This window comes from Schistocerca americana, chromosome 3 (assembly GCF_021461395.2).
Source record: "Schistocerca americana isolate TAMUIC-IGC-003095 chromosome 3, iqSchAmer2.1, whole genome shotgun sequence".
NCBI lineage: Eukaryota > Metazoa > Arthropoda > Insecta > Orthoptera > Acrididae > Schistocerca > Schistocerca americana.
In genome coordinates, this window is record NC_060121.1 from 36,253,639 (window position 1) to 36,278,543 (window position 24,905).

At 44.4% G+C, this 24,905-nt stretch overlaps 1 protein-coding gene across 1 annotated transcript in view; it reads right to left on the bottom strand.

The window, feature by feature from the left end:
* Positions 1 to 825: 825 nt before the first annotated feature.
* LOC124605234 (trypsin alpha-like) overlaps positions 826 to 24,905 on the bottom strand; it is an 82,121-nt gene continuing 58,041 nt past the window's right edge. The window contains exon 2 of the mRNA XM_047136785.1: positions 826 to 2,600. Coding sequence (XP_046992741.1) covers positions 2,223 to 2,600 — 378 coding nt within the window. The 3' untranslated portion in view covers positions 826 to 2,222. The remainder of the gene's footprint in view (positions 2,601 to 24,905) is intronic.

Below are 24,905 nucleotides of genomic sequence, written 5' to 3' on the forward strand. Positions count from 1 at the left end.
CTTCTCAGCACCCTGTTCTTTGGAACCATATTTTTCTTTATGGAATAGTAGAGTATAGACGCTTGATAGTAGCGTAGTTGTTAGGCCATACCACGGATTCACATTTATGAAGTCAGATAAAGGTAGTAGTTGTGGTTAGTGTGGTGTGTTGATCCGCAGCTGATCACTTTGTTAACCATAGACCGCATATTTTTGAAAGCGTTTGTCAGATAAAAAAAATTGTGTGGCATTTCTTTAGCCATCTTTTGTCATATGATATTTAGAATGAATGTATCAATTGCCATTTAGACCATATCTCCTCCCAGTGTTCTGATTAACATTACCTTTGGCATTTTGTTACTGTCTTGACTGCAGCTTGCAAATATGTTGCTTTAAATACAGTCTATGGAAAAATCTGGATCAGCATTTACTATAAATACCAATGGAAAGTGGTGGTCTGTTGATGTAATCGCAGAAAACAAAGGATCTAAGATGATATTAAATTACAGGAAACGTGAAAAACATTATTATAACTGACATAATGTCTATGGTTAAATATTATCCATTTGCTAAAGTAGTAAAAGTAAAGTTCTGTACCAAAGTTCCGCTAGAATGTAGTGTTTTAACAATACCACTATGAAGGAAATATAATGCAAAATTAAAACTCCTTAAAGATCTCAGGTAGAAGAATGGCACAACAAAGAGGAGATAAATGGTAAGAGGATATGGCAGAAAGTTTACAAGAAACCAATTCTGTATATGAAAGGATGTGACAACATACATTTATTGTATTCCTAAAGTTACTGGAACCAAGCATACCTTAGTACAACCAGTGGTGCCAATAAATGAACCAAATGTGTTTTGTACTGTTGTAGAATAACTCTTTACGTATTTTCAGAGCACAGACAATGTAGATGTGTAAATAACATCATGGCAGTTGATTTGAGGGTCCATTGTACTTTGCACCAGATGGGTACAAAATCGAACCACAATCGTATTCTGTGTGGCAAGTCTACCTTAAGCTGTATCTTAAACCAGTAGTACCAATATCATTGGACAGTTTGATGATAATAAAAACAATTTAAATCTGAAAATAACATTGTGACTCTTAATTTGAGGGTCCACTGTGCTTTGTATCAAGTAGATACAAGTTTTAACTCCAATTGTGTTTTAGCCTGCAAGTTAAACCAGCAGTGCCAATATCTTTATGTATTTTGATAAATAATATACCCAATTTATATATGAAAATAACAATGCAGCATTTAGAGATTCCATTGTGCCTTCCACTAAGTAGGTTCAAAAATCGAACCACAGTAGTTTTGGTGCCAGGTGAACCTGAACCTGCAAGCTATGCCAACAATACCAATATCTTTAGGTATTTTACTACATAATACAGAAAATTTAGCCGTGAAATAAGGTTGTGGTAGTTACTTTAAGGGTCCACTTTGTGTTGCACCAAATGTGTACAGAGATAGAACCAAAGACAGGTTCTTGTCACCAAATATACCTTATACTGATTTATTGTTTCATTTTTTATAGTGGTAATATACTAGGACATGAAGGGGAGGGAAAAATACATATGTCTGTCTGATGAACAGAACTGCATGTGTTCTACGAATACTGAAGAAGCAGACGGGTTCTGCAAATGCTGATGAAGCGTTCTGCCACTGCCGTCATTGCTGCAACTGTGCCATTGCCTTCAGCTGCCCCAATCCGAGGAACAGCCAAAGCACATTCTTGGACCCAAATGCTTATAGCCTTCCTACTGATGAATTATTTTCACAATTACTATGCTTGGTAATTTCTGATATATCAACTGAATAGGTAATTGAACCCTTTAAAACAAATGTAGCTACAGGAATGTGCAGCACAGAATTAGAATTTAGAAACTAATTATTTGTTGAACGAAATGATGACATGGAAATGAATAACAGAAACGAACTGAGTTTAGTCTCTAATACAGTCAATGGTTAAGTGACAGAGTCAAAATTGAAAGTGCTACTTGCACTTGCGGTCGATTTTTCTGCTCTGAACATGTTATTTACTACAGTTTGCACCACACTGCATTGAGCCCTAGGAAGATGCATACTCACTATGGCTGAGTGGATCTTACAAACTCTACTTTACTCTTACTGTTTAATGCTATCATGTTATTGAACTTGATTTAAATATGCGTATGTAAACACTGATGTTCAATGATTAATCTGCAGGAGTGGTAAAGTTAAGAACGGTTGTAGTGTGTGCTAGATGCCGGTCTTATTCTTGATCCAGGAGCGGAGGCCAGCCACGCTGGTGTACGGCATGCGGAAGTCCTTCTCATAGTGCCTGGGCTGGGCACAGTCGTGCTCCCACAGCACCACGCCCACCTGCTGGTTAGTCTCAATGTCGACGAGCGGGCCACCGCCGTCACCGACGCAGGCGTCGACACCCTCTGCCCCAGCACACAACAGGAGCTCGCTGAGTGCCACGTTGTATTTGGCGTTGCACGGTTCGCGGTCAAAGATGTGCAGGGTGGCGGCACGCAGCTTCAAGGAGGTGACGCCCCCGCGAGACTGCAGCCCCCAGCCAGCCACGCGCGCCTCGCTGCCCGCGGCCGGCTCCTGTGTCGCCAGTGCCACTGCCTGCCAAACAGTGAGGCTACAGCTGTGGCGAAATCAAACCAGTCTGGTGGGGTTTTGCATACTGACCGCGTTATTCTTCTTTACAAACTCCCTACAGTCTTCTTCTCCCGGGTTGCTTGGCCGACGTTTGTTTGATAATTTTTTTGATTTTTCATCAGCACGAATGGCTGGCATTGTCGAAAGCTTCACCCTCTATTGTTGGTGGGGACTGGAGTCGAGCCTGCGGCCACAAATTATATGTGCCTGGCGCGTCGACCTCCACGGGCCTTTCTGCGATCATTTCCGTTGCAGTTCTCCCCTTGCTACTTGCAACGGTCGTTTGCTGCAGCACGGGCATCCAGGATCCGTTCGACTTCAGGCTTTCTTCTTTCTTATTGAAGCTGTTGTCATGTTTATGCATTTGTGCGGCTATACTGGGTAGGTAGTAAAGGAAGATCCGCAGAAGAAATGACCACGGCAGAGCCCTCCGGCGTTAGCGCGCCGGGTACACATAATCTGCGGCCGCGAGCTCCTCTGCAGTCCGCCACCAGCACTGGAGGTCGAAGTTTTTGCAATGCCAGCAACTTGTGCCGTCGAAACTTCAGAAAAATTATGAAACAAACATCGGTCGAAGAACCCGAGACAGAAGCCGACGTGTAATGTCTTAACATATAGCCACGAAAGCCTTAAAAGTGGTCATGCGGTCTGGGGCGTATTGCCACGGTTCGTACGGCTCCCCCCCCCCCCCCACCCCCCCTCTCGACGGACGTTCGAGTCCTCCCTTGGGCATGGGGATGTGTGTTGTCCTTGATGTAGGTTAGTTTAAGTTAGATAAAGTTGTTTGTAAGCCTAGGGACCGATGACCTCAGCAGTTTGCTCCCATACGAACTTACCACAAATTTCCAATTTCCGTAACAGTATTGTACTTCTTTTTTTTCCCTTTATATTCTTCCTTTTAAAGTGAAATCACCGTTCAGTTTTTTTTTCTCAGCTGAAGCACATTTTCATTCGTTCATTCAATTGAAAGCTCAGTTTAGTGAGTTAGTTGACTGTGTTATCCAGTTATTCTTCTAAGTGAAATCAGTCTGTAATACTTTCAGTAGGCAAAGTAAAGCAGTGGAATACAATACAAACTGGGGTACACATACCCCCACAGAGTAGCCCGACCTCCAGGTACCAACGAAGATATCTCTGTCGATCTGATGGAATTACATTTTCCTGGAGACGTATTGAGTCTCATCTTTATCTTCGATAAGAATAAAAGCTGATGTAATGAACTAAAATTTTGTGCCAAGGCTAGGACTCTAAATTGGGTCTCCTGCTTACGAGGCAGATGTGCTACACCATCCTGGCCTTGTGACTGACATAACTGCCTGGAGTACCCTACTTGAGACTCAATGGTCTCCAGAATAACGTAATTCCATCAGATCAATAGATCATCTACACCTGAGATACAGGCAGTACTTCCCCTTTATGTACAAAGCTGGGGTGCTATTCCAATATTGAAGAGCCTTAGCAGTACTGACGATCTGAGAAGGGGAAAATCGAGATGGGCTGAGGGGCGAATTGAAGTTTACGTTAGGGAGGCCATCAGACTATGGCAGTACATGCGTCTGTGTCGGATGTGCTGCTAAGGTGGTGGACAGCACATATGCGTATTAAATAGGAGAGTCGGGTTCGTGTGCTGGCAGTGGTACAAATTCTAATTAATTACTTCAGCTCCTATTCTTATCGAACATCTCAATGGATACCTCAAGGTTAAAACAAGCAATATATACATTCGTTTCATTATGTACCGGTACTGAAAGCCTAATTTATTCTTCCTCTCAACATCTAAAACTGATAAATAGATGGAGTACATTAAACTGTTCCAGATGCAATTAACACGTAATTAATAAAGCTATGTTCAGAGGACAAGTTGAGCAAGGGCTTTCCTTTAGGGATAAGTGAAAAAGAAAGAAATACTGACAGATTTTTGTCACTGTTTGCATTTCTTACGAACTTTCAGCATTCTGGAGGAACTTGGAGCAGCAACTTCTCTTAATCATTAGAACGAAAACAAGTCCAAGTGGCAAAGATTTTATATTTCATTCGGTGACTACTTTTTGGCCGAGACCCATTTTCAGATCAACATAATAAAATCGAAAATGGCATTTCCAATGATATCAAAAAATGTCGAATGAGCAGTTACAGTGCATACAGATGTGTAAATGTACATTACACATTTTTTGGCATCTTCGGGAATACCATTTTCGACTTTATTATGTTGATTTGAAAATGGGTCTCAGCCCAAAAGTAGTCAATGAATGAAATATAAAATATTTGCATCTTGCCATTTTCGACTTGAAAATGGGTCTGGGCGCGCAACTAGTCATCAAATGAAAAATAAAATATTTGCAGCATGGACTGGTTTTTCGTTCTATTATTTGCATTCTGTTTCACTGAAAAGGTATGATGATGCCATTATCTTTGATCTAGCCTTTGAGTGAGTGCGCACGCTCTACTTCAGCGTCCTGCTGCTGCTGCTGCTGGCGTGCGTAGCGTGGCCACGCGCCTGTCTCGTTCAACTGAAAGAGCCGATTGGACGAAAAAGCGATCGAGTGGCCGTACTGTTGTTGAGAACAATCGATTTTCCTCGTAGCATCGCGTGCAGGCCCTCAAGGGCGCCTAACAGTGCTCCGGGAGAGTGGCTAGCCTAGGGGACGTGCTGTCTAAGCTAATTAGAATATAACAGTATTATGAGAAGGAAAGTTGCTACTCACCATATAGCGCAGATGATGAGTCGCAGATAGGCACAACAAAAAGACTCTCACAATTAAAGCTTTCGGCCATTAAACCGTTCGACAACAATAGACACACATAAGCACACACACTTACTTACACAAAGGCAACTTACACACAAGCCTGCTGACTCAGGCTACTGTAACCGCACTGTGAGCTGCAGCACCAGTGCATGATGGGAGTGGCCACTGGGTGGGAATAAAAAAGAGGCTGGGGCATGGAGAGGGAGCGATGGTATGGTGGGGGTGGCGGACAGTGAAGTGCTGCAGGCTAGACAGAGGGCAGGGAAGAGATAGGGATGGGGAGGGTGAGAAGTAGCGGAAAAGGGGAGAAATAAAATGACTGGGTGTGGGTGTCAAATGAAGGCTGTATAGTGCTGGAATGGGAACAGGGGGCTGGATTGCTGAGGACAGTGACTAACAAAGGTTGAGGCCAGGAGGGTTACGGGAACGTAGGATGTATTGCAGGGAAAGTCCCACCTATGCAATTCACAAAAGCTGGTGTTCATGGGAAGGCACAGGCTGTGAAGCAGTCATTGAAATAAAAGATATCATGTTTGGCAGTGCGTTCGGCAACATGGTGGTCCACTTGTTTCCTGGCCACAGTTTGTTGGTAGCCATTCATGTGGACAGAGAGCTTGTTGGTTGTCATGCCTACACAGAATGCAGCACAGTGGTTACAGCTTGTAGACCAAATGACTGGTTTCACAGGTAGCCCTGCCTTCGATGGGATAGGTGATGTTTGTGACCAGACTGGAGTAGGTGGTGGTTGGAGGATGTATGGGGCAGGTCTCACACCTTGGCCTATTATAGGGGCGTGGGCCATGAGGTAAGGGATTGGGAGCAGGGACTGTGTAAGGATGGACGAGTATGTTGTGTACATTCGGTGGATGTGAAATACCACTGTGGGAGGGGTGGGAAGGATAGTGGGCAGGATATCTCTCATTTCAGGGCACGACGAGAGGTAATCGAAATCCCAGAGAAGAATGTCCTGGGTGGTACTGAGTAATGAGGGGAATGCTCCTCTGTGGCCAGACAGTGGGACTTTGGGAGGTGGTGGGAGACTGGAAAGATATAGCATAGAGGATTTGTTTTTGTACAAGGTTGGGTGGATGATTACGACCAGTGAAGGCTTCAGTGAGACCTTTGGTATATTTCGAGAGGGACTGCTCGTCACTTAGATGTGACGACCACAGGTGGCTAGGCTGTACAGAAGGGACAGGTGGAAGCTGTCGAAGTGGAGGTATTGCTGGTGGTTAGTGGGTTTGATATGGATGGACATACTGATGCAGCCATCTTTGAGGTGGAGGTCAATATCTAGGAAGTTGGCTTGTTGGGTTGAGTAGGACTAGGTGAAACAATTGGGGGAGAAGTTGAGGTTCTGATGGAATCCGGATAAGGTGTCCTCACCTTCGATCCAGATAGCAAAGATGTCATCAGTGAATCTGAACCAAGTGAGGGGTTTTGGATTCTGTTTTTTTTTTTAGGAAGGATTCCTCTAGATGGCCCATGAACATATTGGCATAGGATGATGATGTGCAGGTGCCTATAGCTGTACCTCAGATTTTTCTGTAGGTGATGCCTTACATCTGCAGAAAGAATTGCAGAAATGGTGAGAAAAAGTATTGGTTTTTGAAGATTTCTGGAACGTGTAAGGATCTCTACATGCTCATCTGGACTGACGGCCCCAATGAAGACTGATTGCCGGTTGGAACCTGCACACAGTTCCAATGAACTGGATTCATTTTCAATGGAACTATATTTAGCTACTAAAGCCTTTTCTTAATCGGAAACCAGCGTTGAGTGTTCACTGGAGGGCACTACATTGTACCTACCTCCGTGGTCTCCAGCTTGCGTGTTGTAAATCTTCAACAAAAAAGTTTAAGTTACAGATGTCTAGAGAGATTAACAGCAATGCTGGCTCTGAGCAAACGAGAACCTTGGAGTTCCACAGTTTTTCGCTTTGAGCTCTACGAATCTACAGTGACTGTGATATTCAAGTAGTATAAGAGTATACGACCAGTCAGGACATTATGAGCACCTATCTAATAGCCGGTATGTCCACCTTTGAGACAGATAACAGTGGCGACACGTCGTGGCATGGAAGTAATGAGGCTTTGATAGGTCGCTGGAAGGAGTGAGCACCACATCTGCACACACGAGTCACCTAATTCCAATAAATTCCGAGTTTTGTTTGCTGCTCACAAGATGACTCTTGCTTATGCTGTTATTTATATATAAATTTGACGATGCTGGTACTGATTTTGCTTTCAACATCTGACGATGCCACTATGGCAGCAGTACATTAGGACATTGTTTTTATAAAACAGATCTGTAGATGGTCGTTATAGACCGAAATCGGTTGACAAAAAGTTTGTGACCATAGACGTAAAGTAAAGGAAATTTATTCTACATTCGGGTCACTGTTTTATTCGCGACAATGTCGCAGCTTGTGAAAGTCGTGCAGATACTGAAATGCTCGTGCTGAGGCTCCAGGGCATCACAATCTGCCCTCGACCAAACCGAGATAGAGCGCACGCCTTCGCCATCTACACATGGGCAGTGAGCTCGCTGATACCACATGTACCGTGTGTGTATCTGTCTAGCAGTCATTCCTCGGCAGGTGACGGTGCTATCGCGTGGACTGGTTTATATTGATGGCAAGTCGGTGGCCACAATGATCTGGCTGAACAGTGTACTTGGTAGATAAATATTAATCAAATTAACTCATCTCGTACTTCTACGCTGTAAAGTAAAATTTAATTTTCTGTTAAACGAAGCCTTTTCATTTGCTTGCAAAGGACATTTAAATTATACATTCCAAGCAAATAATTTTCCGATAAATAAAACCATTGCTACTATCATTTTTAAAACCACAACAGTTGTAATTAACATTTTTAAGAGAGTAAGCATAGTTTAAGATCGAGACAAATGTCCGAAAGAAGGAAGAAGGAATTTAATATAATGTTATTCATAAGTACGGCCAGGAGGCTTAGAAGTCGACTGTGAAAAAGCTATAAGGGGTCCCTTAAAATTTTTGTCTGAGGGCGTTGCTGCAACGTATATGCAACGTAGCGCCACTCCGATGTGGGTATTTAAGCACGCATTCGTATCTTCCTGACATGCGTGCAGTAAATGTGGAAAAGTGGACTATGACGACGTTATTACCAAATGCTTCCAAACAGCACCAACATGCTGTTATTCTTTTCTTGGCTGCCTGAGGACATACACCAGCAGACGCTAATCAGAGAATGAAGAATGTATATCGGGCAGCATGTCTGCGGAAAACTGCCATTGTGGAATATTGTGCGCCAAGGGTTATTGCTACTTCATGGTAAAGCATGTCCCCGTATCGCAAATGCTTTAACGCTGAAGTTACGTTAACTGAAGTCGGAGACACTGTAATAACCGCCCTATGGTGCTGATCTCTCCCTATGCGATTATCACGTCTTCGGTACCTTAAAAAAGGCCTTCGAGGGTCTACGATTGCTGTCGGACGAGGATGTGGAGCAGTCAGTCACGGACTCGTTGACTCAGCGGGACACGGAGTTTTAACAAAACGGTATTTTCAATAAGGTACGTCGGTGGAAACGTTGCCTGAATGTTCATAGCGATTTTGTCTGATTGGCATACCGATTCTGTACTGTACGGCCTTGGAACAGAACGTCATGACGTTCAGGAAAAGACACATACATTGAGGTGAGAAAAGTTGTGGGGTATCCACTCTATCAGTATCGAGTCGGAGGTCCTTCTGTGCGGCCACGTGCAGCAACTCTACGTGGCATGGATTCACAAGTCGTTGGAAGACCCTGTAGAAACATTGAGGGATGCTGCATCTATAGCCGTCCGTAATTGCGAAAGAATTGCCTCTCCAGGATTTTGTTCACGACTGGACGTCTCATTTATGCCCTCTACATGAGATTCATGTCGGGAGATCTGGGTGGCCAAATCATCCGGTCGAATTGTCCAGTGTTCTTTAAACCAGTCGCGAACAGTTGTGGCTTGGTGACACGGCACATTGTAATCCATAAAGATTTCATCGTTGTTTGGCTGAATATATTCTCCAAGTAGCTGAACATAATCATTTCCACTCAGTGATCGGTTTAGTTTGACCAGAGGACCCAGTCCATTCCATGTAAACACAGCGCACACCATAATGACGCCACCATCAGCTTGCACAGTGCCTTGTTGATAATTGGGCCTATGGCATTGTGGGGACTGGGCCTCATTGGAATCTTACCGTCACCTCTTAGCAACTGAAATCGGGACTTGTCTGACCAGCCATGGTCAGCAGTCGTCTATAGTCATGAGCTCAGGAGAGAAACTGAGGCGATGGCGTGCTGTTAGCAAATGCACTTGTGACAGGGGTCAGGCGCCAAATTTCGCTGCACTGTTCTAACGGATACGTTTGTCGTACGTCCGACATTAATTTCTGTGGTTATTTCACGCAGTGTTGCTTGTATATTGGCACGCTGCTGCTCTCGGTCGTTAAATGAAGTCTGTCGGCCACTGCGTTATCCGTACTGAGAGGTAATGCCCGAAATGTAGTATTCTCTATACACTCTGACACTCTTGCCTAATGATTTCCAAAATGGAATGCCCCGTGCGTCTGGCCCCAACTACAATTTCGTGTTCAAAGCCTGTTAATTCTCGTGGTGCGGCCATATTCAAATGGGAAACCTTTTCCCGTGAATCGCCTGTGTACAGATGACAGCTCCGCCAATACACTGCTCTTTTATACCCTGCATACGCGACACCACCGCCGTCATTATACTGTATGTGCAACTTTTGTCACCTCGGTGTATTCGTAGATAGAGGATCCCTCGCGTAGCGTAGCCGCAGACTGTTTGACAAGGGATCAGATGTCAGAAAATGGCGTACAGTGGAGCAAAGAATGCGTTTTGTGTACTGGAATCCGCTAAATGTGAATACTGTGTTTTATGGACTATAAGACGCACGTTTTTCTTCGAAAAATGGCTTCCAAAATTCAGGTGCATCTTACACTCGAAATTAATATAAAAACGTCCCATGTTTGATTTAAAATTCCGCCAGTCTTAAAAACGGCCACGTATTCGATGCCGAAGGAAACCTATCTCTATGTGGCAACATTGGATTCAACTGGCAGGAGCAGTGCACCGACGCAACAAATGTGAGTTGCGGGAATTCACAAGCTTGCTAACAGTGTCTCCCCCCAAGGCCGCCAAGACGAACCCTGAACACAGTCTAATCTATGATGCGTCTTTGCAGTCTGCAGTGCTAATGAACTTGAATTGAAAGTGATTTATGTTATCGGTAGCAGTGCAATATCTTGTTTTGTAATGGACAAAAATTAGAGGTACTCATATGAAGCGGACTATCAACTGAAAGTAACAGCATGTGCAGAAGAACGCACGAACAGAGCAGCTGAGCGGCGTTTCGGCCCACCACCAACAGAAGAAAACAATTCGTGATTGGCAGGCTACTAAAGAAGAACTAAAAAAAGTTGAGGAAGACAAAATGTGCGAATGGAGGACTGATGAATAAGTGGCCAAAGCTGGGAGATGACTACTGAATTGGATTCTAGGACACCACCAAAGCGGCATTCGAATTAACACAAAAATGATCAAGTACACATTCGTAAGTTAAGCGCTACAGTTGTACATAACAGAACCTAAGGCTTGAGCTGGTTGGTGCTACAGGTTTATGAAGCATCGTGGACTTAATATGTGAACACACACCAAAATATCTCAGAAAATGCCACAAGAGTATGAAGAAAATTGTCATCTCTCCATCGCCTTATTAATCAACAACGAAAGAAAATCAGTGTGGAACTAAACTAAATAGCGAATATGGACGAAACTCCTCTGACATTTGGTTTGCCGAGTAACTGGACTTTTGCCGTAGCTATGGAAAATCCAGGATGGAATGTAACAGCATTATGAAAAGGATACTTGCTACTCACCATGTAGCAGACATGTTGAGTCACAGGGCAGCACTAGAAAAAGACTGTGGGAAAGTGAACTTGTAGCCAACAATTCTTCAAATTAGACAACATACACACTCACCTACATTCATACAAACACAGCTCACCCACACACACACACACACACACACACGACCGCAGTCTCTGGCAGCTGAAGCCAGACTGCGGGCAGAAGCACGTCATAGGAAAGGCAGCTGGGTGCTGGGGATGAGGAGGAGGCTGGCGTGGGGAGGGGTAGGGGACGGAAAGTGCTGCTTGTGGGAGCATACAGGAACGAGGTGGAGAGAGGGCGTGGCAGCTAGGTGCAGCCAGAAGGTTAGACGGAGGGTGGGAGGAAGGGGAGGAGGAGATTAGTGTTTAACGTCCCGTCGACAACGAGGTCATTAGAGACAGAGCACAAGCTCGGATTAGGGAAGGATGGGGAAGGAAATCGGCCGTGCCCCTCCGAAGGAACCATCCCGGCATTTGCCTGAAGTGATCTAGGGAAATCACGGAAAACCTAAATCAGGATGGCCGGACGCGGGATTGAACCGTCGTCCTCCCGAATGCGAGTCCAGTGTGCTAACCACTGCGCCACCTCGCTCGGTCTGGGAGGAAGGGGCGTTGCAGGGAAGGAGAGAAGTAAAAAGAATGATAGTGCATTGGTCGAATGGGGGGCTGTGTAGTGCTGGAACGGGAAGAGGGAAGGGATAAGATGGGTAAAGACAATGACTACTGAAGGTTAAGGAAAGGAGGGTTACAGGAAAATAGGATATATATTCAAGGAGTGTTCCCACCTGTGCAATTCAGAAGAGCTGGTGTTGCTGGCAAGGATCCAGATAGGCAGAGACTGTGAAGCAATCATGGAAATGAAGAGTTATGTTGGGCAGCATGGTCAGCAATGGGATGGTCCAACTGTTTCTTGGCCACAGTTCATTGGTGACGATTTGTGCATACAGCTAGTTGGTTGTCATACCCATGTAGAATGCAGCACACAGTCCAGAAGGCCCCACTGTGGCCACTTAGTGTGCTCCCACTGAGAGAATCTCTGCTGTCACAGACCAACACCTTCAGTCTACTACCCACAACCTATCCTCCTATGTTAATGGTACAAACTATTTCCCCCATGAACTCTCCACAGCTCCTGTTCCTTTACCACAGGGTGTCCTGCTCATCACTATTGATACCACCTCCCTTTACACTGACATCCCTAATCAGAATGGCCTTACTGTTACAGAATGTTGCTTTTCCCAACAGCCAACAGATTCCAGACCAACAAGCTCCTTCCTAGTCGCCATCATCTACTGCGTCCTCACCCACAATTACTTCTCCTTTGAGGGCATTACCTACAGATACAGGATACAGCTATGGGTACCTTCATGGCACCATTATACCCCAACCTATTAATGACCTTTCTAGGGGAATAATTGCTAAACACCCAGGATCCCAAACCCCCTGACCTGGTTCAGATTCATTGGTGACATCTTTGCTACCTGGATTGAAGGTGAGGACACCCTATTCACATTTCTCCAGAACCTCAACACCTTTTCCCCCATTTACTTCACCTGATCTTACTCAACCTAACAAGCTACCTTCCTCGATGTTGACCTACACCTCAAAGATGGCTACATCAATACCTGTGTCCATATCAAACCTATCAGCAATACCTCCACTTCGACAGTTGACACTCATTCCGTACCAAGAAGTCTCTTCCATAAAGCCTAGCTACCTATGGCTGTCGCATCTGTAGTGATGAACAGTCCCTATCAAAATATACCTAAGGTCTGATTGAGGCCTTCACAGAATGTAATTACCCTCCTAATCTTCTACAAAAACAGATCTCTCATACCTTATCTTCCCTGTCACCCATCACCCCCCAAAGTCTCACTGTCTGCACACAGTGGTCCAGTAACCCCCCCCCTCCCCCTTCCAGGTCTGGAGAAACTGAATTACATTCTCTGCCAGGGTTTCGACTACCTCTTGCAGTACCCTGAAATGAGAAATGCCCTACCCACTACCCTTCCCACCCCTCCCTCAATGGTATTCCGCCACCCACCGAACCTATACAATATCCTCGCCAATACATAAACTCTGCTCCCAATTCCTTGCCTCATGGCTCATATCCCTGTAGTAGACCTCTCCCATACATCCTGCCACCACCACGTACTCCAGACCAGTCACAAACACCACCTGTCTCATAGAAGGAAGGGCTACATGTGAAACCAGTTATGTGACCTACAAGCAAGCTGCTATCACTGTATTGTATTCCATGTGGGCATGACATGCTCTGCATGAATGGCCACCGACAAAAAGTTGCCAAGAAACAGCTGGACCACCCCATTGCTGGGCACATCGCCCAACACGAAGTTTTTCATTTCAATGACTGCTTCACAGCCTGTGCCATCTGGATCCTTCTGAATTGCGCAGGTGAGAACACTCCCTGCAATATATCCTATATTCCAATAAACCTCCTGGGCTCAACCTTAGTTAGTCATTATCCTTACCCATCTAGCCCCTTCCCTGTTCCCAATTCAGCACTACACGGCCCTCCATTCAACCACCGCACCCACAATCTTTTTACTTCTCTTCTTTTCCGCAACCTCCCCCCGTCTCTGCCCTCCGTCTAACCTCCTGGCCGTAGCCAGCTGCCGCACCCTCTCTCCACCTCGTCCCTGTATGCTCCCTAAAACAGCACTTTCCGTCCCCTACCTGCATCTGCCCCAGCCTCCTCCTTACCCCCAGCACCCAGTTGCCTTTCTTCGAGGTCTTGTTTCAGCTTCCAGAGGCTGTCGGCTTGTGTGTGTGAGTTGTGTTTGCATGAGGGTGAGTGTGTATGTGCTTTAATTTCGAAGAAGGGCTTGTTGGCCGAAAGCTCACTTTCTGACAGTCTTTTTGTTGTGCCTATCTGCGACTCAGCATCTTTGCTATATAGTGAGTAGCAACTATCGTTTTAATACATTGTAATTATAAAAACAAGTGGACATGAAAAAATGCACTACACTGTTTTCCATTAGTCTTGTGCTAGATGAGATTAGTAGTTATCTGAAAAATTCTGTGAAACAGAAACTGAGCCAGGGAAATGCAAAGCTTGCTGTTATTCTGGGAGGACTTGCTTCACAATTGCAACCTCTTGTTGCCTCGATAAATAAACCACTTAAAGTGTATATGAGAGAGGAATGGAAAAAAATTGATGATGGATGTAACCCAACATGAATTCATGCCGATGGGAGCCTTAAGACAACCTACAATCGAATAAGTGTGTCAGTGGATATAACAGTTGTGATCCAGAATAAGAGAAGACATTGTTGTTAAATCTTTCAAGAAATGCGGCATAAGTAACGCTCTCGATCGCAGTGAAGACCATCATATATATGAATTGGATAATGATGACGAAGAAGAAGAAGAAGATGAAGAAGGAGGAGAAGAATAAAGTTAGCATGACGGTTTTCAGGGATTTTAAAAGTCAGTTTGATTTTATAAACTAAGAATCTTTTATAGTCTGGCCTTGCAATCTAATAATAAAAACTGTAAAAATGTTATTTTTTAAAAAACTTGCTTAAAAATTAAGGTCGACCTTATAGTCTGTAGTGTCTTAGAGTTCGTAAAATTCGGTATGTTGTGATGGTTCAGCGACTACCAAATATCAGGTAAAAGCTGTAACAGGTGACACAGTATTTACATTACTGGTGATTTTCGTTTTACGGTCACTGTGCTGTGTCTTGAGGTGCAAGTCTCTGTCTAACGACGCAGACATCATCAGAGAATATAACGGCCCAGAAAGCAGCTACAATCTCAGACTAAGACAGCAAGGCCAACTGTTTGTGTATATTCCAATGGCCTTTTCAAGTCGTTGCAGAGATCGCGGAGTCGCGTGTATTACGGAGCTTGCTGTGAGGAAGAGTTGTCTCTGTTGCTATTATGAACCACCGAGGCACACAACTCGTGTAATTTCAGTCCTTCTTTTCTGTTACTGTTGTTTTTGTGGTTTTGAATTTCTATGTCATCCCTATACATCCTAGCACAGTAACGATCAATTTTGTTGCCCGAACGACAGTTGCTCTTGTCTTCCACAAGGCGGCTATTAATGTTTGTTTTTGGAGGTCCTACATCCACTTGACGGCGACTGTAAGGGATTAGACATGCTCCTGCTGTGGCAAGCAGCGGCGGCCGGAGTGGCCGAGCGGTTCTAGGCGCTACACTCTGGAACCGCGAGACCGCCACGGTCGCAAGTTCGAATCCTGCCTCGGGTATGGATGTGTGTGATGTCCTTAGGTTAGTTAGGTTTAAGTAGTTCTAAGTTCTAGGGGACTGATGACCTCAGAAGTTAAGTCGTATAGTGCTCAGAGCCATTTGAACCATTGTGGCAAGCAGCGAGCGTACGTCTGCTGTCGTGTTGAAATATTCGCACGCCTTTCTTGTTGCTTTACCTCTGTATCAATACCGTGTTTTCTGTACACTCTGCTGCTGGGACCTGTGAAAGTCTTTGCGAATGGAAGGCAAGCTTTCTCCTTCAATTGGTTCCTTTTCTTTAGAAGTTGTAGACGATTTAGGTTTGCCGTTTTTACCTCTTTGCAGAGCAGTCGTTTTTTCTGAATGCGGTTCCTAAGTGTTCGAGTTCGTTCTCCAAGTACTGTGACTTACATATTCTTTTAAAATTGCCCACCAATACTTTGATAACTTCTCTTTTGTGCTTAGGATGATGACTGGAATTTCTGTGAAGGTATGAAAATGAAAATAAAATTTGATCTTCTTGCTCCTCTTCCATAGTGAGCTTTATAACATCATTAATATCACGCAGAATATTTAAAAATTCTGAGTCCTTTTTTCCCACTAGGCATTATGACGAAAGTATCAACAACACACTGAAACCGTATGAGGGTTTTTTCTTCGCCATCTGAAGTGCTTCTTCTTTATGCGGAGGACTTGTCAAGAAAAGTTACGCTTTAGGAAGGCACAGGGAAGAAGAAATCCCGTTTACTTAGTTCTTTCATATATTTGCTACGATGCAGAGACACTTCGATAACGCCGAAGGAGGAAACTATGCAGTTGCACCTTCTAGAATAGCAACAGACGAGAGAGATTGCTGCTCATATCAAACCGGGAATCCATTTTTTACCTAAACCAGTGGCAGATGAAGTAAATTTGGAATCAGCCAGGATATTGCGTAGGAGCAAGCCATTTAGCAGTAACTTAACGAAAGGTGAGATAGCAGCTCTAAAAGATTTAAGTCCTAAAAGACATTCTAATTCTTCCAGCAGAGCAATTCTACAGTGGCAACGACGGAAGAAGACTACCGCTGCAAAATTTGAGACGTTGTAGAACGAGGAAGATACAGTGACCTTAAGGGTGATTGCACAGCTGCAGTTCTTAAGATCAGGAATAAGCTAATGAAGATGTCTTCAACTGTCCCATTGCCAAGGATGGTACAATAAAATTAGAGGCGTTGCCATACAGATAGTATACTTTACCAAAAATTCAAAAACCTTGCATTCCATAACGACCTATTTTAGTGCTATTGGTTGTTCAGCCATGGAATTGCCAAACGCTTAGTCACTCTCACACAACCATTTTTATCGAATGAATATCCTTCTGGTTGATTCCAAGTGATACTGTAGTCAGTTTTGATGTTGACTTGCTGTCTACTATATTTCCTCTAAATGACGTGATGCCACAGTTGGAAAGTATTTTCACAAAAGATGTAGCAGATCTCTTTAAACATTCTCTAACATGAGTTTACTTTCAGTGGGACAAGAATTTCTGTGAGCAGACTGATGGCATGGCTACGGGCAACCAACTGAGGACAGTTGTAGTGAACTTTTATATGAAAGATATTGAGAGACCAGACCTTTAGACTGTGAAGAAGAAATTAACATGCTGATTTCGGTACACTGATGATACATGCGTTATATGGCTTTTTGAGCACGATTTTAATTCTGTTGCATAGTTCACTATGGAAAAGGAGCAAAAACGTCAAATTTCATTTTTGAATGTACAGGTACTTAGAGAATCTGACGGAACTGTAGTGCGTAAAGTCTGCAGAAAGTCCACCTTCACAGAAATTTCAGTCACCATGTCAAGCACAAAAGAGGAGTTATTAAAAGACTGGTAGGCCAGGATAAACGAGTATGTGAACCACAGTACTTGGAGGACGAGTTCGGTCACTGAAGACTCTGAGAGGTGAATAGTGCACAGCATCCTAAAAGGTCTGCAGCTTCTAATGAAAAATAGCCAACTGAAGGGAAAGTATTTATTTCATCTGCAAAAAAGTGTCACAGATTCCAGCTGCAGATTACTCTGAAAACACGGTATTGATACAGTGTTTAAACCAACAAGAATGGTCTGCGAATATTTGAACACTGCAACGGACATACACCGCTTCTTGTCGCAGCAAGAGTATATAAAATCCCTTGCAGTTGCAGTCAAGTGTGCATAGGAACTATAAAAAGAAACATAAACACCCGCCTTAGGGAACAGAAGGACAGTTATCTTTTGGCAACGTAAGTAAACAAGCAGATGATGAACTGGGACCGGGGAAGTACCAGATTTGTTTCTCTGACTATGACTTTATCACGATCTAATCACCACGATGTCAGGATGACAGAGGCCATATAAATTCACAAGCGCAAAAACAACTTTAACAGAAAAGAAGGCGAACTGAAATTACTCGAGTTGTGTGTCTTAGTCCCAAATGAAAGAAACAGCGGCAAGTCCTCCCCGCAACAAGCTCTGTAACATACGCGACTCCGCAATCTCTGGTAGGGTTCTGACGATGTCACCTCCCGGCCATTTGGAGGATAAATGTAAATACTTCGACTTGCTGAACTTGTTTGAAACTATTACTGCTTTCTGAGTCGTTGAAGCCTCTTATGATGTCTCTAGCATTGAACGACGAAATGGTAGGCAGAAAATTCTGTCTTGGAGTACGGCCTAATGTCCATAAAACACAAATTCCTTAGTAATGCATGGCTGGTTCAACCCATTCCGTGGAACTGGCTGCTTATGTGGTGCGGCCGACACCGTTATAAGAGGTAGTGGACTACACTACGTGATCAAAGGTATCCGGACGCCCAAAAAAACATACGTTTTTCAAATTAGGTACATTTTGCTGCCACCTACTGCCAGGTAATCCATATCAGCGACCTCAGTAGCCATTAGACATCGTGAGAGAGCAGAATGGGGCACTCCGCGGAACTCATAGACTTCGAACGTGGTCAGGTGATTGGGTGTCACTTGTGTCATACGTCGTAACGCGAGATTTCCACACTCCTACACATCCCTAGGTCCACTATTTCCGATGTGATAGTGAAGCGGAAACGTGAAGGGACACGTACGGCACAAAAGCGTACAGGCCGACCTCGTCTATTGACTGACAGAGGCCGCCGACAGTTGAAGAGGGTCGTAATGTGCAATAGGCGCCGGCCGGAGCGGCCGGAGTGCCTCGGGCGTGGATGTGTGTGATGTCCTTAGGTTAGTTACGTTTCGGTAGTTCTAAGTTCTAGGGGGCTGATGACCTCAGATGTTAAGTCCCAGAGTGCTCAGAGCCATTTGAACCATTTTTTGAAATAGGCAGACATCTATCCAGATCATCACACAGGAATTCCAAACGACATCAGGATCCACTGCAGTTACTATGACAGTTAGACGGGAGGTGAGAAAACTTGGATTTCATGGTCGAGTAGCTGCTCATAAGCCACACATTGCGCCAGCAAATGCCAAACGACGCCTCTCTTGGTGTAAGGAACATAAACATTGGACGATTGAACAGTTGTGTGGAGTGACTAATCACGGTACACAATGTGGCGATCCGATGTCAGGGTGTGGGTAGGGGAAATTCCCGGTGAACGTCATCTGCCAGAGTGTTATTGCCAACAGTAAAATTCGGAGGTGGTGGTGTTATGGTGTGGTCGTGTTTTTCATGGAGGGGCTTGCACCCCTTGTTGTTTCGCGTGGCACTACCACAGCACAGGCCTACATTAATGTTTTAAGGACCTTCTTGCTTCCCACTGTTCAAGAGCAATTCGGAGATGGCGATCGCATCTTTCAACACCTGTTCATAATTCACGGCCTATGGCACAGTGGTTACACGACAGTAACATCCCTGTAATGGATTGGCCTGCACATAATCCTGAGCTGAATGCTATAGAACACCGTTGGGATGTTTTGGAAAGCCGACTTTGTGCCAGGCCTCACCGACCGAAATCGATACCTCTCCTCAGTATAGCACTCCGTGAACAAAGGACTGCCATTCCCCAAGAAACCTTCCAGCAACCGATTGAACGTATGCCTGCGAGAGTGGAATCTCCCATCAAGCTAAAGGTGGGCCAACGTCATATTGAATTCCAGCATTATCGATGGAGGGCGCTACGAACTTTTAAGTCATTTTGAGCCAGGTGTCCGGATACGTTTGATCACATACTGTATGTGGCAGTCATTCGTCAAGGGTCTGAAAAAGCCGACGATACGTGCGAGCAGAGAACTCCAGATCCTGATTCCACGCTAAAGCCCGCGGGTGAAACTGTAACGGTTGTATCTGTACTCACTGACTATTCGACGCAATCGGCTTTGCTCTCTCTTTTGCAACGACTTGCAATGGCTACTGGAAGAAAATGGTTTTTCACAGTTGTTGGTTTTCTGTGACGAAGCAAAGTTTCACGGAGAGGATATCCACTCGAGATTGTGAAACACATTCGGGATTAACGTGAAGTGGACGACTTTGCATAGAAATTTTTAAGTGATTAACATTGCAAGATCACAGATAATGTAAGCGTGAGATAAGTCATTGCAAATGTGAAATACTGATGCACTAATAGCTCGTCTAACTGCCAGAATGTTGAATCGAAGCACACAAACGTGGAGGCACTGCGTTGTGCAGAAGCCTAGTGTCAGTTTGTGGGCTGGAGTTCCGTGCTTTCTGCGCCTGGACAGTCAATACAGGGACTCTGGGTGTGGATGACGCTGAAGTTGTCGTCCAATGATGTCTTACATGTGCTCGACTGAAGACATATCTGGTGATCGAGCAGGCCAAAACAACATGTCGATACTCTGCAGAGCATGTTATGTTACAACAGCGGTGTGTGGGTGTGAGTTATCCTGTTGGAAAACATCCCCTGAATGCTGTTCATGAATGGCAAGGCAGCAGATCGAATTGCCATATTGACGCACGGATTTGCAGTCATTGTGCATGGGACAAACAAGAGAGTGCTCCTGCTGTCATACGAAATAGGATGATATACCCAGGAAAAAGAGCTTCACAAATCGAGCAAGTCAATAACATGTTGGTCCACCTCTGGTCCTTATCCAAGCAGTTATTCGGCTTGGCGTTGATTCACAGAGTTTCTGGATGTCCTTCTGACGAATATCATGCCAAATTCTTTTCAGCTGGAGCGTTAGAACGTCAAAATCCCCAACTGGTTGGAGGACCCTGCCCATAATGATTCAAACGTTGTCAGTTGGGGAGAGATTCGCCGATGCTGCTGGCCAAGATAGGGTTTGGTAAGCACGAAGATAAGCACTAGAAACTGTTGCCGTGTGCGGGTGGACATCATTTTGCTGAAATGTAATTCAGAATGGCTTGTCATGAATTGTAACAAAACGGTTGTAGAATATCGTTGACTTACTGCTGTGCTGTGGGAATTTAAGGAGATGGGACCTGCATAAACTGAAAGAACCAGAGGTTGTACAGAGTTTCAGGGAGAGCATAAGGGAACAATTGACAGGAATGGAGAAAAGAAGTACAGTAGAAGAAGAATGGGTAGCTCTGAGGGATGAAGTAGTGAAGGCAGCAGAGGATCAAGTAGGTAAAAAGACGAGGGCTAGTAGAAATCCTTGGGTAACAGAAGAAATATTGAACTTAATTGACGAAAGGAGAAAATATAAAAATGCAGTAAATGAAGCAGGCAAAAAGGAATACAGACATCTCAAAAATGAGATCGACAGGAAGTGCAAAATGGCTAAGCAGGGATGGCTAGAGGACAAATGTAAGGTTCTAGAGGGTTATCTCACTAGGGGTAAGATAGAGACTGCCTACAGGAAAATTAATGAGACCTTTGGAGAAAAGAGAACCACTTGTATGAATATCAAGAGCTCAGATGGAAACCCAGTTCTAAGCAAAGAAGGGAAAGCAGAATGGTGGAAGAAGTATACAGAGGGTCTACACAAGGGTGACGTACTTGAGGACAATATTATGGAAATTGAAGAGGATGTATATGAAGATGAAATGGGAGATACGATACTGCGTGAAGAGTTTGACGGAGCACTGAAAGACCTGAGTGGAAACAACGCCCCGGAGTAGACAACATTCCATTAGAACTACTGACGGCCTTGGGAGAGCCAGTCCTGACAAAACTCTACCATCTGGTGAGCAAGATGTATGAGACAGGCGAAATACCCTCAGACTTTAACAAGAATATAATAATTCCAATCCCAAAGGCAGAAGGTGTTGACAGATGTGAAAATTACCGAACTATCAGTTTAATAAGTCACAGCTGCAAAATACTAACGCGAATTCTTTACAGAAGAATGGAAAAACTGGTAGATGCCGACCTCGCGGAAGATCAGTTTGGATTCCATAGAAATGTTGGAACACGTGAGGCAATACTGACCCTACGACGTATCTTAGAAGAAAGATTAAGGAAAGGCAAACCTACGTTTCTAGCATTTGTAGACTTGGAGAAAGCTTTTGACAATGTTGACTGGAATACTCTCTTTCAAATTCTAAAGGTGGCAGGGGTAAAATACAGGGAGCGAAAGGCTATTTACAATTTGTACAGAAACCAGATGGCTGTTATAAGAGTCGAGGGACATGAAAGGGAAGCAGTGGTTTGGAAGGGAGTGAGACAGGGTTGTAGCCTCTCCCTGATGTTATTCAATCTGTATATTGAGCAAGCAGTAAAGGAAACAGAAGAAAAATTCGGAGTAGGTATTAAAATTCATGGAAAAGATGTAAAAACCTTGAGGTTCGCCGATGACATTGTAATTCTGTCAGAGACAGCAAAAGACTTGGAAGAGCTGTTGAACGGAATGGACAGTGTCTTGAAAGGAGGATATAAGATGAACATCAACAAAAGCAAAACGACGATAGTGGAATGTGGTCGAATTAAGTCGGGTGATGCTGAGGAATTAGATTAGGAAATGAGACACTTAAAGTAGTAAAGGAGTTTTGCTATTGGGGAGCAAAATAACTGATGATGGTCGACGTACAGAGGATATAAAATGTAGTCTGGCAATGGCAAGGAAAGCGTTACTGAAAAAGAGAAATTTGTTAACATCGAGTATAGATTTAAGGGTCAGGAAGTCATTTCTGAAAGTATTTGTATGGAGTGTAGCCATGTATGGAAGTGAAACATGGACGATAAATAGTTTGGACAAGAAGAGAATAGAGGCTTTCGAAATGTGGTGTTAGAGAAGAATGCTGAAGATTAGATGGGCAGATCACATAACTAATGATGAAGTATTGAACTGAATTGGCGACTATGTGGCACAACTTGACAAAAAGGAGAGACCGGTTAGTAGAACATGTTCTGAGGCATCAAGGGATCGCAAATTTAGCATTGGAGGGCAGCGTGGAGGGTAAAAATCGTAGAGGGAGACCAAGAGATGAATACACTAAGCAGATTCAGAAGGATGTAGGTTGCAGTAGGTACTGGGAGATGAAGAAGCTTGCACAGGATAGAGTAGCATGGAGAACTGCATCAAACCAGTCTCAGGACTGAAGACCACAACAACACTGCTGTGCTGTAAGGGTACCGCAGATGACAACCAAAGGGGCAGTGCTATGGAAAGAAACGGCATACCAGGCCAAACCCCTGTACGGAGGTCGGCAGTCAGGTTGGCGATTACAGTTGCGGATACGGATGGATTGATATCTGCTTTAGAATACCTGCTTGCGTTAAATATGTTAAACTCAGGCGTTACTAAACAAAAGGAAAAATACTGAAGGAATAGGAGGCAAAACAGATTCTAGACGCTTTCGGAGCTGGTTGCAATGAAGCTGACATGTGCGAGAAAATGGGACAATGATAGTAGTAAATAAATTGTATCGCAATGAAGAGGGCTTGCAACGAACGTCAAATTAGCATCATGTATTACACGCTTTGATCAGCAAATGATTAGCATTTCAGTGGTACCGAAAAAAGTAATTGGATTAACACCATCAAAATTGTACATATAATAAAAGATTACATGGGGACATTCTCACTGAGAAATCGCATTTGAATGTTATTTGTTTTTGAGAAGATTGTGTTACACCTCGTGTAAGAAGGGGAAACCTCTACCAACAGGTGTCGGAATTCGACAGCGGCAGGATCGCGACCCGTCGGGCTGGCTGCTACTTGTGGAGCGGAGATGTTGCTGTCCGTGACGGTTGGGATTGCACGACCGCCATGCGAATACGGAATCCATGGAGTTGGGGAGGGCCTTACTACTATATGCAACCAAATTATCCCACGCGACTAGCTCCCGAGAGGAGAAGCACTTGGCTGTGCAGGGTCCTCCACGTAAATTGGGTTCAGGAGGGACACTTTAAGCGCCGTGTACGATCCCAGTGATCCCACACCACTGGCGCCTGAGAAAAGAGGCACATTACTTCAGCAAGGCAAGAATCCTCACGAATACCTTGACGACGTCTGGAGCAGCAAGGACTGTGAGCACAGCGTCCATTGTTCGTTTTCCCTTGATGTGGCAGCAGAGGGTACCGAGTCAACAGTGGTGCACCCAGTCGAAACACTGGATCAGATGAGTCCCAGTTCGCTGTACAGCGTCACGGGGGATGTTTTTACGCATGCTGATCCCGAGCTGGATGAAAGTTGCCATATTGCATTCGTCATCGTTATAGGACCCAAAATCTAGCGTGAGTGTTTTAGGATGTAAAACACGATGACCCTTGGTTCTCATAACCAATTATTTTGAACAGAGTGCGTTACTCTTCAGATGCGCTAAGGCTGATGGTTGCTTCTATCTTCAGTACCTTTGCGACGTTACCTTTCAACAAGGTGAAGCAAGACCATATATAGCACATGTTGTCCAGTGCTGCCCCGATACAGAGAGGGTGTTCGACTGCTGCCCTGAGCAGCTCGTCCTCCACATCTTTTGCTGAGTGGAAACACCTGGTCATCTGTCGGCGAGAGACCGACGTGCCACAGCTCGCCTGCCACTGTGAGTGATGTTTTCTGACATGGAACTGAAACAGCATGAAATGACGTCATCCAGGCTCAGTTCGACTCGATTTCTAGCTGGTTAGAGGTGTCAAATAGCCTTGTTTACTGAATTTCGCCAACATAACACCCCAAAATCACTTAAAAATTGCCGGCCGCGGTGGCCTTGCGGTTCTAGGCGCTGCAGTCTGGAACCGCGAGACCGCTACGGTCGCAGGTTCGAATCCTGCCTCGGGCATGGATGTGCGTGATGTCCTTAGGTTAGTTAGGTTTAAGTAGTTCTAAGTTCTAGGGGACTGATGACCTAAGATGTTAAGTCCCATAGTGCGCAGAGCCATTTGAACCATTTGAACTTAAAAATTGTTCCACATGTTTTTCAACTAAACTGTAAACAGGCAACACGTAAAATTCGTTATTTACTGTCATTCCTGGGGTAGGAATTTTTATGGCTAGG